At 33.1% G+C, this 16,194-nt stretch overlaps 1 protein-coding gene across 1 annotated transcript; it reads right to left on the bottom strand.

Moving 5' to 3' along the window:
• Positions 1-6,862: 6,862 nt before the first annotated feature.
• LOC106799645 (uncharacterized) lies at positions 6,863-9,254 on the bottom strand. The gene is made up of 3 exons (XM_041017745.1): positions 9,071-9,254; positions 8,783-8,901; positions 6,863-7,435 (listed from the first exon to the last, which is right to left on the bottom strand). The coding sequence occupies exons 1-3, from the start codon at positions 9,252-9,254 to the stop codon at positions 7,394-7,396; spliced, it is 345 nt and encodes a 114-aa protein (XP_040873679.1). The 3' UTR covers positions 6,863-7,393.
• Between the last annotated feature and the right edge of the window lie 6,940 nt (positions 9,255-16,194).

The following is a 16,194-nucleotide window of genomic DNA, read 5'->3' as shown; positions in this document are numbered from 1 at the left end:
TGCACTAGATATTGAAAGAAACAACTTGCTCAAAACTCTCCATACTCACACTGAAAAGTCTAAATTATGGAGAGAGAGAGAGAATCTAAATTCCCTTGACATGTGCAACTGCTTCCACTATATGAAAGACCTTATAACCCAACTCCTGCTAGAATTGCGTTGTCGCCACAAGAGGCAATCAGTTTCAAGCAAAAGAATAGGGGAAAAATCATACAAACATATCAACTCCTTAGCATGACAATGACCTTTAGCATTAACTGTGCCACAGATGTTCCATGAAAGGATGGAAAAGTCTTTGTACAACATCATAAAAACATAAGAGAAGATTTCAAACCTCACTTAAATTTAAATCTCCACTTCCCGTGAAAGTGCAGATTCATTCAAAATAGTGTGAGGATCACCAGAACCCATTAACTCCACATCCATGGATGATAATGCATGAACCCCTCCTTGTATAACAACTAGACTATGCTTTTGATGCACGACCATAGTTGTATTGGGGACCAAGCGAGACACCCCATACCCCAAGTTCACATCTGGTTGCTTGTCTCCACTTGGGTCCTGATGCAAAGGCTGATTGACTTGCTTGGACGAAGAGGAACGACCCACATGAGCAGTATTGGCCAACCTAGTGGGGTTGGATCTTTTCTTCACATTAGGTTTAGTATTCATGTGACCATTGCTTTCTTCCTGGTTAAGGGCTTTTTAGGTATTTTCCTCAGTCACTATGACACCTCCACGTGTCATGGTTTGATTTATGCGATAATCTTTTAAGGAACAGGGGCTTGCAAAAAGTTAGCCCAATGATTGATTTCATAGATTCCTTTGTCCTCGGGATTTGTTTCTTTTTTTTTTTGCACAACCACTAAGAACTCCCCATTGGTGTCCTGCGAATTCTGTGGCAGGATATTCTGGAGGAATTCTTGATCCTTCGAGATCTTAGCCTGATCCAGATTCTTCTCCTTAGAAGCTAGGGTTACCTGAGTCCACCTCTGTAGGGTAGTTGACGGCGGGTAGTTACATACCACATGGCCATAGCAACCACATGTCGAGCAAAGAAGATGCAGGCCCTCGTACTCAACATGGTATCATTTTCCCTTCAAGCAATGTTACCCACCATTGGGAGATTTAGGTCAATCTCTACACAAACTCTTGTGAAACATCCTCTGGCCATACTAAGGGTATTCAAATCTACTTTAACTGGTTTGCCAATGGCCGATGCAAGCGATAACTGTAAGGATTCAATCAATCAACCTAATTTGATTCTAACAGACAATCATTAATCCTAACCACATGCTTTCTATCCATGTAGAGAGAAATTACTGCATAAAGATGAATGAAACCCCATTGTGTTCCCATACTCATAATCATGATAAAATTAAATGCGGAAGCGTACCTGGACTAGCCATAATGGAATGATGATGAGAGATTGATTAGAATATTGGTTTTATGATCTTCCAAATGTAGTGAGCTTTATTTTCTTCTCTGAATTTTCTCTTCTAATGGGGATAAAGAGAAAAAGAAAAGCGAAATTATATGTATGTCGCTCCTCTCTACAAATGGGAACCATAACCTCTTATATTGGTAACTGTCATCAGTTACCCCAAATTTGATAATTATAATTTGGCCCCTCATCAAATTATAATTATAATATCACTAATGGTATCTATACAATTAGCCTTTCATGACATATATGCCCTTAGCCATAATTTTATATTGATTAGACCACTTTAATATTTTGGTTAATAATATAATGGTCCTAACGCATTTAATTATGTGATATATATATATATATATATATATATGTGTGTGTGTGTGTGTGTGTGTGTGTGTGTGTGTGTGTGTGTGTGTGTGTGTGTGTGTGTGTGTGTGTGTGTGTGTGTGTGTGTGTGTGTGTGTGTGTGTGTGTGTGTGTGTGTGTGTGTGATCCAAAATTGCTAAAAATCTCCCACTGGTCACAAATATATATATATATTCTTACAATCCTTATGAATGTGTTAGACTTTATGAGTTCAAAATTTGCCATTATACACCTTGAGCATATTCCCAAAATCTTGTCCATTGATTACATCCACACGTAGAACCAAAGTAGTTTTCATTGTATCAATCACAACTAAACCCATCAATGATCACTGATGCTAACAGAATCAAATGACATAGAATCATCATGAAATGTATAGCTTGAAAATTACGTGAAGGTGGCCTATACAAGTCTATTTTCAACTGTCATACTTTACCTCAATGAGATCATTTAATAACCTTAATATACAAAGTGTAATAACTGAACAATGAAACACACACACACACACACACATATAACCAAATATATCCAAAAGTCAATGTATGTATACATAAAATCTAACATAGAACATGAAATACATAAAAATGACTAACTCCCACTAAACCAAAGATTCCTTGAACTGTAAAACACCCATGTGAGCAACATGCTCATGAAAGACCTTGGGTGGAAGTCCCTTAATAAGAGAATCTGCTATCATGGAGTTTGTCCCTAAGTATTCTATGGAAATTTGTTCACTCTGTACCCTTTTCTTATCAATTAAGAACTTGATGTCAATATACTTCGACTTGGTCGAGCTTCTATTGTTGTTAGAATACAATACAACTGATTTATTGTCACAATATAACATAATTGGTCTTTCAATTCCTTCCACAATTTGCAGCCCCGTGACAAAAAATTTCAGCTATATTCCATGATTTGATGCCTCATAGCATGCCATAAATTCTACCACCATAGTGGATGAAGCAGTAAGGGTTTGCTTGGCACTACGCCAAGAAACCGCACCACCGGCTAACATGAAAATGTAACCTGAAGTGGATCTCAAACTATCTAGGCATCCTGCAAAATTCAAGTTAGAATACCCAGTGATCTCCAACTGATCTGACCTCTTGTATGTGAGCATATAATACTTTGTTCTCTTCAAATACCTCATAACTCTTTTGGTTGCTTTCCAATGATCCATTCTTGGATTGCTTAAATATCTACCTAATACCCCAACTATATATGCTATATCTGGATGCGTACATACTTAGGCATACATTAAATTCCCTACAGCTGATGCATAGAGAATCTTTTGCATCTCTTGAATTTCCAAATTTCCTTTTGGGCACTATTTGAGACTGAACTTGTCTCCCTTAGCAACTGGAGTATCCCCGAATTTACATTGTTGCATGCCAAACCTTTTAAGTACCTTTTCGATATAGCTCCTTTGTGATAATCCTAGAATACCCCAAGATCAATCTCGGTGTATCTAAATTCCTAATATAAAGGAGGCGTCACCAAGATCTTTCATTTCGAAGTTTCTTGATAGAAATCTCTTGGTTTCGTGCAACATGCCTATATCATTAGTGGTAAGCAATATGTCATCAACATATAAGACCAGGAAAATGTACTTGCTCCCACTGAATTTGTGATACACACAATCATCAGCAAGATTCATCTCGAAACCAAATGAGAGAATTACTTGATGAAATTTACCATTGACGAGATGCCTGTTTTAGCCCGTAAATAGATTTTGTTAGTTTGCAAACCATATTCTTTGGGTCTCCTGACACAAATTTTTCTGGCTGCACCATATAAATTGTCTCATCAATGTTGTCATTGAGAAATGTCGTCTTGACATCCATTTGATGAAGCTCCAAATCATAATATGCAACAAGAGCCATGATTATCCTAAAAGAGTCTTTCGATGAAATTGGAGAGAAAGTCTCTTTAAAGTCAATCCCATCCTTTTGGATATAGCCCTTCGCCACAAGACGAGCCTTATACCTCTCCACATTACCTTTGGAATCCCGTTTGGTCTTAAATATCCATTTGCAACCAATGGGTTTCACACCTTCTAGTAATGGGACAAGTTCACAAACCTTGTTGTCTTGCGTGGACTTATACTCCTCATTCATTGCTTCAATCCACTTTTCTAAGTTGGAATCTTGCATGGTTTGATAGAAGTTGACTGGGTCATCTTTCATCATACCATTATTTTCCTCATGTTCTTGGAGAAATACCACATAATCATATGGAATAACATTCCTCCTTTCTCTTGTAGATCTCCGCAAAGGTATTGGCTCATGAAGCATAGGTTCTTGAGGATCTTGAGTTTGTTCTTCATGAACGACCAAATTATCTTGAGTGGGAGATTCAATAACAATATCTTGTAGAGGTTCCAAATTTTCTTTATCAAAAGCAACTGTATGAATCGATTCTGGAATTGTTACTCATTCTTCCTCTAAGACAAAGTTTCTAACCTTATTCTCCCCCTAAACTCAATATCCTCAAAGAATGTGACGATTCTTGTCTCAAAAATTGTCTTTTATTTGGGATCATAAAATTTATAGCCCATGGATCTTTCAGAATAGCCAATAAAGTATCTGCTCAATGTTTGGGAGTCCAGTTTCCTTTCATTTGGCTTATAAGGTCTTGCCTCAGCTGGACATCCCCATACATGAAAATGTTTCAGACTAGGCTTTCGCCCAACCCAAAGCTCATAAGGTGTTTTGGCAACTGCCTTGGTTGCCACTCTATTTAGAATGTAAGTTGTAGTCTTTAGTGCCTCTCCCCAGAGTGACTTTGGTATGTTAGAATGACAAATCATGATTCTTACCATATCCTTAAGAGTTTTGTTTCATCTTTCAGTGACACTATTCATGCTAGGTGACCCCAACATGGTGTACTGTGGGACGATTCCACATTCCTCTAGGTACTTGACAAAAGGTCCCGGACGTTATTCACCTGAACCGTCATATCTATCATAGTATTCACCACCACGGTCAGATCTGACACTCTTGATTCTTTTGTTGAGTTGATTTTCAACTTCAACTTTAAATGTTTTGAACACATCCAGAGATTGCGACTTTTCATGTATAAGAAACAAGTATACATATCTGGAGTAATCGTCTATGAATGATATAAAATATTGTTGATCATTCCATGAAGGTGTATGAAATGGCCCGCAAATGTCCGTATGTATCAATTTCAAGACGTCTGTAGCTCTATATGCACCTAATTTTTTGCTTTTGGTCTGTTTACCTTTAATGCATTCAACATAAACATAAAAGCTTGTGAAATTAATGGAATCCAAGATTTCGTTTGACACAAGTCGTTCAATTTTGTTCTTAGAAATGTGACCTAAGCACTTATGCCATAATGCTCCTGAGTTTGTATTATCAATTCTACGCTTAGTACCATGCAATTCCGCATTAAAGGATTCACCATAAGAAGGCACAATATCAAGTAAATATAAGATTATCATAAGCCAAGAGTGAACCAGTTCCAACAATATTTGAATTGAAAGACAACCCAAACACATTGTTTCCAAATGAACACAAATAACCCAATTTGTCCAAATAAGAAACTGAAACCAAATTCCGTCTAAATGACAGTACAACAAAAGTGTCTTTCAAATCCAAATAAAAACCAGTACATAATAATAATCTAAAGTGCCTTATAGCTTCCACCTCCACCGATTTACCATCTCCAACATATATTCATCCTTCAGAATCAATTGGCTTACGGTAGCTTAGGCAACCCTTTATTGAAACACTGAAGTTAATAGTGGCACCATAATCTAACCACCAAGTGTTTCTAGGTACTGAAGCTAAATTGACCTCAGAACAGACCAAAGTAAGAAACATACCTTTCTTTGCACGCCAAACATGATATTTGGTACATTTCTTCTTTACATGTCCAGGCTTACTACAAAAGAAACAATTGTCACCTTGATTTTGTTTCTTTTGTGCTGGACCCTTAGCAGCTTCATTCTTGAGCTCCTCAGTTCTTTTTCTTTTGCCCTTATCTTTAGATATACTTACAACATGAGCACTTTTAGTCCTTTCTTGCTTTAATCTTTCCTCTTCTTGCACACAATATGAAATGAGCTCATTAAGAGACCATTTCTCCTTTTGACAATTATAAGAGATCTTAAACTGACTAAATAAAGTAATTAGCACTAAATGTATAAGCAAATCTTCTGATAGCTCAAGCTTTAGTGCCCTTAATTTTGAAGCAATATTTGACATTCCCATATTTTATTCCTTGACATTTCATTTGCCTTGATACTTCATGGAACTAAAGTTCTTAAGAAGAGTACTTGTTTCCACCTTAACGCTTTTTGCAAAGCGCTTTTCAATTTCAGCAAGGAATTCTTTGGCACTAGTTATATCATCTGAAACAGTACCCTTAAAGATCTTAGGAATGATGCGCTTAATGATCATAAGACTCATTGCTCGCTCTCTCTGTGATGCTATTTCGCAAGTGTACTGAGTCGCACAAATAATATAAAACGGTAAGAACGAGTATCGTATCCACAGGGAATTTGTTCCACTCAGACAATGTATATTCAGTGAGCAGACATTTGTATAAATCGAAAGCAAAGTAAATATCAAGTTGGATTTTTGTGTGGAAATCTAGTTAACTATAAACTAAATATCTACGGTTTGAGAAGTAAAAACAGTCAAGTGAGAAAGCGTTGGGTTGTTCTACTGAATCTACCTTGATGTTGCTATATATTTTTCTCTATTTAATGTTATCCTAGTGTTCTTATGCTAAGAAATTACCCAAACCAAGATCCCTCGAGTGAATGGGCCTAACTCTCTTTAAACCTCGTCTTTGATCCCTCAACAAACTCAACCTAAAAGAGTTATATTAAGTCTACAGCATAATATGGACTAGATCACTGCAATTCATTCCTAGACATACAGTTTTCTAGCTTGCTCTATCAAGTTCTAAGACTTTAAAGCACTTTCCAATGCTAAAAATCCTAACTATACATACAAAGGGGTGATCAAGCCACAAGCATGTAAAAATAAGCATGGATAGAAGCAATGAACAATTAAAAACAACATTAAATAGATAGTAAAAGAATATTACATCAAAGGTTCAGAAGAACTTCCCAACCAAGAGGTTTAGCCTTCCATTACAAGTAATGAGCTTTCAATACAAAGAAGAACAAATTTTTAGTGAAGAAAATGGCTCAGGAGGGTTGAGGATGTCTCCTTCAACCTCTAGAACCCTAATCTCACTCCTCTAACCTAAACTCTCTTGGTGGCTTCGTTTCTGTCGCTCTAGCTTCTCCCTTGGCTCTATTTTTTGACTCCTCTTCTTAGTTTCTGCCAACTTCAGTGTTTTAAAGGCTCCTTGATGTTTCAGATTCTGAAGGCTCGCTTAGCGAGATTGGCTCACTAAAGCGAGAGTAAGTGAATTTTGGCTTAGCGAGTTGAGCACACTGAGCGCGAGAAGAGACAAACGACTAGCTCGGCAAGCTTGCGGCGCACTAGGCGAGCACATCTCTGATTGATCATCTTTGAGAGTTTCTCAACACGCTAAGCAAGTTGCATGTCTCGCTTAGCGGATGTCACTCGCTTAGCGCATATGCCTTGCTTAGTGACACAACAGTTGTCTCCTAGTTGGTTGAACCTTAAACTGAAATGGTTTCAACATTAATTCACAAAATGAGAGTATCTACTATATAAAATCAAACTAAACATGAAAATATGTACAATTCCTACAAAAAGAACCACAAATTGGGGGAAATAGACTAATTTTATGTAACTATTTAATGCAAAAGTTAGTTATAAATAACGACTAACACTCATGCGATTTGAGTGATCCCACTTCTCATGAATTTTCCTCTGTTCAGAGGTATTGGAATGCTAGGAGAAGGGGGTTTCTCAATCCTTAATGCAAGGTCTAGATCCATGCAGCCAAGAACAATTTGCATGTTCTCTTTCCAGTCCTTAAAATTTGTACCATTAAGAACAAGAGCCAAATTCAAATTGACAGATATAGAAACAACACCTTGAAAGGTCAAAACAAATAATACAATAAGCTCACAGAACAATCATGCATTTAAATAATGGTATAACCCATCTCAAGATATCTAGTGCACCATTAATATCAAGTCTGTCTTTGGACAATGGTATTAATTACTAGTGATATCCTTGTTGTAATGTTCAAACATTGATAATAAAAGCATATCAAATAACAAACTCATCTTTTGATGTGATTTATCATTCAAATGCAAAACCTCATAATTATCACACGTTTAACATCATATATGTATCTAAATTAGTTAAATGATAACTTTTCTTTGGGTCAATCACCATTCATATAAATAATCACATACGTTAACATTTCGAATGAACAATCTACACAAGAGAGGTCACTTTGTTGATATCTTGATTCAATTAGCTCATTTAAATGCTAAACAATTAAAATGATATATCATAGCTAAATTTTGAGCATTGATGCACCAAATCCAAAATTAAAACATTTTTAGGATAAGTTATTTTAACTTTATTTATTTATTTTAAATTTTAGAATCTCATGATTGTTATTTTAATTTACTACAACGACCTCCACAATATATATATATATATATATATATATATATATATATATATATATATATATATATATATATATGATGCACTAAAACCTTTAAGTGAACAATGCATCTAAGTATTGTTGGAAGTTACGTTTTACTAAAAGGTAAGATCAAACAATAATATGTAAAATATCTAAATTTAATTATTATAATTTAGTTTCTCATCAAATTATGATATCAGTAATGATATCTGCACAATTAGTATTTCATGATATATATATCCTTAATTATAATTTTATATTAATTAGACTACTCTAATATTTTAATTAATAATATAACAGTCATAACTTATTCAATTATAATATATATATATATATATATATGACTCAAAATTACTAACAAAAAAAAAACATCATAACAAGTTGAGGACAACGAACCCATACAAGCGTTTTATCAATGGTTGCATCCGCTACTGACAATTTCGGGGACCAGGGTTGAACTTGCGAAGTAATGATCAAACACCATCCAAGGGCATCGTTCATAACCTTTTCTCTGTCCGCTTCTACATCAAAATTGACAATATAGAAACCATAAACCCTTAAGGCGATCCCTTATAGTTAAATACTCCAATGTTTTCCCCAGTAATTTTACTACCAAGCATTTCCTCCATGTTTCACATAACTTCTCGAACTTGCTAGCTTCAACAGTGAATTTCAACAAGAGAAAGTTACCTTCCTTTAATTCCAGTCTTAGAAAAGTCTCTTCTACAAGATTGTGGACCACATTGGGTTCCAACGGTTGTCCCACCACTTTTTCCTTGAAGGAAGGCTTCATAAAATTCGCATTTGGTAGTCTATTTGGTGGTTTAGGCGGCGGCGTAGATGAGGAGTCTCCCTTCGGTGCAGGAGAACCCATAAATATGGAGTCAGATTTGATTATATTCTATATTTTTTGTATTAGAATTTAGTATTTATATAAAAAAAATTATGTGTACATTAATAATAAATTTTCAAATAGTAAATATGATTATATTAATATTGAGTAAGATAATTATATTTTTAACTAAGAAGTTGTTGTCTTAAAAGTATTAAGTTTAATAAAATTCATTTTGTTCTTTTTTTCAAATAATAATACTGATCATCCTATATGAAATGTATAAATTTATAAATATTTAAATTTTAAGTATTTGTTTTTATATTATGAATACTATGTACTTGGATTTTGTGAGTCGATAATTAATATTTTTAAATTTTTTAATGCAAAAAATTAAAATTTTATTTTTAAATGATATTTTAGTCTTTTTGAAAAATACTAGTTTGAATTAGTTAACTTTATGGCGGCTTAAATTGAATATTTTCTATGAATGTAATGAAATTTGTTTATGATTATTATTATAAATTTATTATTCTTAATTATTATTTAATTTTTATTTCATTACTTGCTATATTTTAAATTTATTAGTCTATAATTGTTTTATAAATAATATTTATTTTTAAAACATTATTATATGGTCAAAATTTATATATTATAATTTAGTTGATATAAATACTATTTATCTATGAAAAATTACTGATATGTGCTGCTCTCTTTTAATATTATTACATCTTGTTTTTCGTATGTTACTATTTTTTTATCTTTTTATTAAAATAAAGAAAATATTTTTAACAATAATAAAGAAAAATTACTGATATGTGCTGCTCTCTTTTTATTGCATACTTTATAGATATTTATATTTATTTTACATAATTAATATTTAATACATTATGGTCTGAATTTATAAAAAAAAATAAAAATATTATTATTATTATGACTATTATTACAATGGTCTGAATTATTAAAATAAAAATTATAAATATTATTTAAATGTGTTACTCTTTTTTTTAATATTATTACATATTATTTTTAATATGTCACAATTTATATTTTCTTATTAAATTAAAAAAGACAATGTTATTAATAATAATATTTATATTATTATTTCGTATTTTATCTACTATATATTTATTATTCCTAATGAATATTTAGCATATTATGTCCCGAATTTATAAAAATAAAATATCAGTATTATTATTAAGATATTAATTTATAAAAGAATATAATAATAAAATTAACATTCATACATGAATTTAAAAGAGCTCTATTTAGGGTCATTGTTATTAATTTGTTATTCTAAACAATGAGTAATAATTAAAATTAATGTAGTTTATGCAATTTTCAACAAAAATTAATTTAAATTAAACTATATATATATATAAGCAAATTAATCTATTATTTTATTTTAAAATTAACTAAATATCTGTAAACTAATTCAAAATGTTCATAAATTTTTTTGTAATAATTAAAATAAAAATTATACTTTTTTATACATAATTTTTTTTCTTAATATATATCTTTAGCTATATATTAAAATAAAATATTATGGATTATTTAAATTTAAATACATATTTATAAAATTAGTGCTTTCAATTTATAAAAAAAATAGTACTGTCAATTATTATTTTTTATAAAATATATTTACAGTAAAAAAATTTAAAAATATAATAAAATTTAGAACAAATATTAATATAATATTCATGGTTATTTTAATATATATTTATATATCTATAAAATACTTAGTATTTTAATAATATAAAACAAAAGAATGTATAAAATATTTTCATATGAAAACTAATTATTGGTAGGAAAAAATAATATTTTAGTAACCAATTTTAAAAATTTAATAAAGTTGAGAATGTGTATTAAGGTAACATTTAATATTATTATAATATATATTTATATATCTATAAAATATTTATTATTTTAGTTAAATAAAAAATATAAAAAAATTGAAAATTAATTATTTATAAGAAAAAACTAATAGTATATTATTGTTATTATAATTATTATTATGACATCTATTAAAATATTTGTAATTTGAATAAAATGAAATGAAGAAATTGAGTACACTAATATATATCCTTAGTCATAAATAAAGTATTATTACTTAATATTAAAATTATCAAATTTAATATTTAATTACTAAAATTATATATATATATATATATCCACACCAATGAGGGATATTGGTAATTGAAGCTTTTCCATAGACAAAAGAAAAGTAGAATATGGCTCTCCCTTCGGGTTTCTTGTCCCCGACGACAGTATGAATGGCTCAGGCTCAGAAAAATGATCCTTTAGACGATGGAGGAGGTGGTGTTTCAAAAGGAAAAGTCTCCTTCAAAGACATGACAATGGCAAACAAGCAAGTCTAACCCATAAGACCTTTGGTTGATCTCATTAAGGAGAAGTTAGTATGGATAGAGTATTAGGATAATAATCCTTTAAAGCCTAAAGTTTATTTGGAAGATTCTATCTTTGAAGGGTCGTGTGCACCTTGGCAGGATGCTTTGGTTGCAAGTTTTGAAATTCTAGACATTGGAAATGGGTATTTCATGGTCAAGTTCGACAATGAAGATGATCAAAATAAGGTTATTGTCGATGGTCCTTGGATGATCTTTGATCATTATCTTACGGTAAGGACATGGTTTGTGGATTTCATCTCCCTACAAGCAACAATTGTCAAGACTATGGTATGGATTCAATTTCCAAGTCTTAATCTTTTGTACTAAGATGAAAGTATTCCCCTTGCACTAGCAGCTCCAGCAGGTAGACCCATTAAGGTAGATATCATTACCAAGGATGTGAGACGTGGTTGTTTTGCTTGAATATGTGTCGAGGTTGATCTTACAAAACCTGTGGTGGGTAGGGTGTGTGTAGAAGCAAATAACACAAGAAAGAGAGGGGGGAGGGGGGGTTAAATTGTGTTTTTATAAATTTTAAAACTTTTCTTAAGATTGTAAAATATGTTTATCATCTGATCAATATAAAAAGATCAGACGATTAGAAAAACAATTTTCTTTATAAAGAAGATGTAAGATCTATAAACAAATTCAAAACCCTTTGTTAGTCAAACAAGAAAACACACAAAGAATTTATATTGACTCGTCTCAACTTCAAGGCTACGTCTAGTTCTTGACAAGTATTAAGTTTCCACTAATCAAAGTTACAAGTATTATTCACTACCACTTTTGGCTCTTACACTTGCAAGCTCAACCTCAAGCTTGACTTAAACCCAATAATCTTTGTCATACCAAGCTATTATTGCCTCTAAAAAAATCAACAAGATTTGTTGGAAGGTTACTCACTGACTAAAGTATGATCATCTAATAAATGATGTCATGTAGCACTTTTAGTCTTTTCTCTTAGATTTTTACAAGAATTTACAAAAAGCTTTACATGAAAGAATGATTCACGTAGATGATTTGTATCTTATTTCATCAAAGCTTCTTCCATATATTGCATTAATCTCCAAGTATGCATTGTCTTTCAACGGTTGGATTCCTCACTGTGTTCGTCGTCTGATGTCTTGAGTCCGTTGCAGCATTTAATGCTTACATTAAATGCATGTCCCTTCTTCATGCAAAGTCCATGTTGATAGGATAATGTGTTTTGTACTTCAGTAAGAAAGTCACTTCTTTCATCATAATAGGTTTACAACAACAAAGTGCACCTTTTGATGAGGATCAATGTCTTCCAGATTTTGGGTTTCCTTTATTCTTCATAGGACTTTGAGAGATCCTAGGATAATGTTTTTTGCATGATATGTGCTCAAACATAGAGTATTAAATAAAGGTCTTAAATACGCTACTTAAATGCTATATCAGATCGTCTTATGAGTGCATCGTTTGAAAATTTCAGACCACAGAGATAAATCATGATCTGATATCATATCAAACACAACTTTTATCATTTGTATTTATTTGCATCTAATCAAAATAATCAGGAGTCTTGGTTTGCCTTTAAGACACAAATGTCTTTTGACTTAACAATCTCTCTCTTTTTTATGATGTCAAACAAATATCAAGCATGATAAGACTTTGAGATAAAGTCTTTTCATTAGAAAACTCTCATTTTATTCATCAGACTCATATTACATATATAATAGATGAATAAGAAAAGAATAAGAGCTTAAAGATTTAAGATAAATCTCTCCTTCAGATGATGTGCTCCCCCTCAGAACAACCAAGGAAAAGGTTCCTCCATCGTAATTAATGCCAACTTAAACAATGATGGGGATGTTACCAATTATTGGAATGTTTTGAATCCCACAATCAATGCCAATGATGTCCATAGGGATTGGAATGTTCCTCCATTACATGGGGATTGAATTGTGGTAAAGAGGAAACCATGGAGCAATACAAACAAAAAGAATCATAATGGAGAAAAGGTAACTGGTGACAATAAAAAATTTAATATGAAAGAGGAAAAAAATCCCACAACTTTGGGTACTCCAACTGTAGTGGCATGTGAGGACAAAATCTCTTCTGAAAGCGAAATCAAGAAAAATATGGCACTTATGTTGGACAAGTGGCATCAATAACATAAGAAGAAGGACAATTAAGTTTTAAAAATTCTCCAACTAACAAGTTTTAATCTCCTTTTTAAATGATATATGATCGACTCAAAATGCAGAAGAAGCAGTAATTAAATTAATCAATGATTTTTAAACATGCAAGATAAAATCAGTTGTAATAAAATAAATGAGATAAGGGAAAAGAGAATTGCAAACTTGATTTATACTGGTTTAGGCACTTCCCGTGCCTACATCCAGTCCTCACGAGCCTAGAATACACCTTGGGATCCCTCACTAACCAGATGGTTTTCAACCAATCTTTTACAAATCATATTGGCCAGTAGTGAGTCATGAAGTTTGCACTTTAGTCCAAGAAGCTTTCAACACTAATGTAATTCCTCCCAAATTGGCCAAAACTCTAATTGTTCTAATTCATAAGGGAGATAATCCTACTTCCCTCAAGGACTTTAGGCTTATTAGTCTGTGCAATGTTCTTTTCAAATTTATTTCTAAAGTTCTTGTAAACAGAATCAGGCCTCACTTGGACACCATCATTGGCCCCCTTTAAAGTAGTTTCATTCCTAATAAGGGGACAAATGATAATGCTATGATTGCCTAGGAGATAGTTTATCACATGCACAAAAAGAAGGGAAAGTATGTTGTCCTTATGTTCAAGATTGACTTTGAAAAGGCTTATGACATGGTTAATTGGGAATTTTTGAAGTTGACTTTGGAGGAGTTTGGGTTCCCCTAGTAAGTAGTTCAATTGATTATGAATTGTATCACATCTATTAGGGATAAATAGCTTTTCTTCTCAAAGGGACTTGAGACAGAGAGACCCTCTTTCTTTTTATCTCTTATTGTTATGCATGAAAAAGCTAGTAATCATGATCCAAGAAAAGGTCAATGAAGGAACCTAGCAACTAGTTAAAATGGCTAGAAACGGCTCAATTATCTCTGATCTATTTTTTGCTGATGATTATCTAATTGTTGTCAAGGCTTCATGTTCTCAAGCCAAAATGGTGAAGGATACTCTCCAGCAATTTTGTCTCTCCTCGGGTTTGAAAGTTAATTCCCACAAGTCCTTTTTCATGGGCTCGAAAAATATTCCTCATAGGAAGTTAGCAAAATTCTTTTCCATTATGAAATTTATGCAAACTACTAATATGCGGAAGTACTTGGGATTTCCTATTTTTTCTGGTATGATTAAATAGGTTGATTTTTCCTTCATCGTGGACCATATAAATAACTAGTTGGCTGGTTGGAAAGCCACCTTTTGAATAGGGTTGGTAAAGTCACTCTCGCCCGTTCAGTACTCAGCTATTCCAATTTACACAATGCAAAACATCTGGTATTCGGAGGGTGTGTGTAACAAGATTGATACAATTGTTCAAAATTTCATTTGGGGGGGGGGGGGGGGGGGGGGGGGGGGGGGGGGGGCCCCCCCCCCCCTTGGGGGGGGGGGGAAAAAAAAAAAAAACCCAAAAAAAAGGGTGGCTTAGGTATTCATAGAGTAAGAGAGGTTAACATTGCCATGTTGGGGAAGAAAGTTTGGGTTGTTTTGCATGAACCCCATACATTATGGGTTCAAATGGTGGGAAATAAATATCTCCAACACACTCACTTCGTACATATTATTGATGTTGAGGGTGCTTCTTACACTTGGGCTTCCATAGTGAAGGCTTTAAATGAAATTCGAGATGGATTTCGTATCCGTCTGGGAAAGGGGAGGTGCCCTTGTTCTTTGACAAATTCATAGAGGATGGTGCTCTTAGTTAGGTGCTAGATTATGTTCATATTTTTGACACTTAGCTACTAGTTAAGGATGTTTTCTTTCAAGGAGGTTGGCATTTCAACATGTTAGCAACTCCTTTGTCCAATGATATTAAGAATAAGTTACTGAGCATTGTTCTAGATGACCAGTTGGATGATGTTGTTATTTGGAACCCTTCTCCAACCGATGGACACCACAACCTCATCTTATGCGTGGATTACTACCGAGCCCACTCTTCATAATACTTCTACGAGGGAATGGAAATCAACTTGGAAGAGCCAATTACCCAAAATTGTCAAACACTTCTTATGGCTTGTCTTTGAGGACAACCTTTAACTAATCGAGTATGTTTTCAACGACACCTTTGTCTTCATTTTTCTTGTCACAAGTGCGGCATAGAGAAGGAAAGTCTTCCTCATTTGTTGCGCGACTGTCCCAATTCAAAGATGGTCTGGAATATTCTAGTTTTCATCACACGCAAGCTTCCAAAGTAATGACGCAATGGATTGGATCACGACCTAGATGAATCTTCCTCGTGGTGGTCTTTTTGCGTGTGCGTGTTGGTTCATTTAGTGTGCGCAGGATATGAAGATCTTCAAGGATAAGAAATGGCAGCCTTGGTTCATTATAAATCAAGCAAAAACAACATATGATATTGCTTTCTCTCCTCCCCCCAATCCAAAGGCTCA

Source organism: Glycine max, chromosome 8 (assembly GCF_000004515.6).
Source record: "Glycine max cultivar Williams 82 chromosome 8, Glycine_max_v4.0, whole genome shotgun sequence".
NCBI lineage: Eukaryota > Viridiplantae > Streptophyta > Magnoliopsida > Fabales > Fabaceae > Glycine > Glycine max.
Note: the sequence above shows the minus strand (reverse complement) of the source record. Positions and strands in the feature narration are given on the sequence as shown.

Bases quoted from the DNA above. Each gene is read 5' to 3' on its own strand.
- LOC106799645 (XM_041017745.1), bottom strand. From the start codon at position 9,254: ATGGGTTCTCCTGCACCGAAGGGAGACTCCTCATCTACGCCGCCGCCT. The intron at 8,902-9,070 runs GTAACTTTCTCT...ATTTTGATGTAG, and splicing joins AAGACTGGAATTAAAGGAAG to AAGCGGACAGAGAAAAGGTT. The intron at 7,436-8,782 runs GTATGGGTTCGT...AAACCATTTCAG, and splicing joins CAACCATTGATAAAACGCTT to TTTAAGGTTCAACCAACTAG.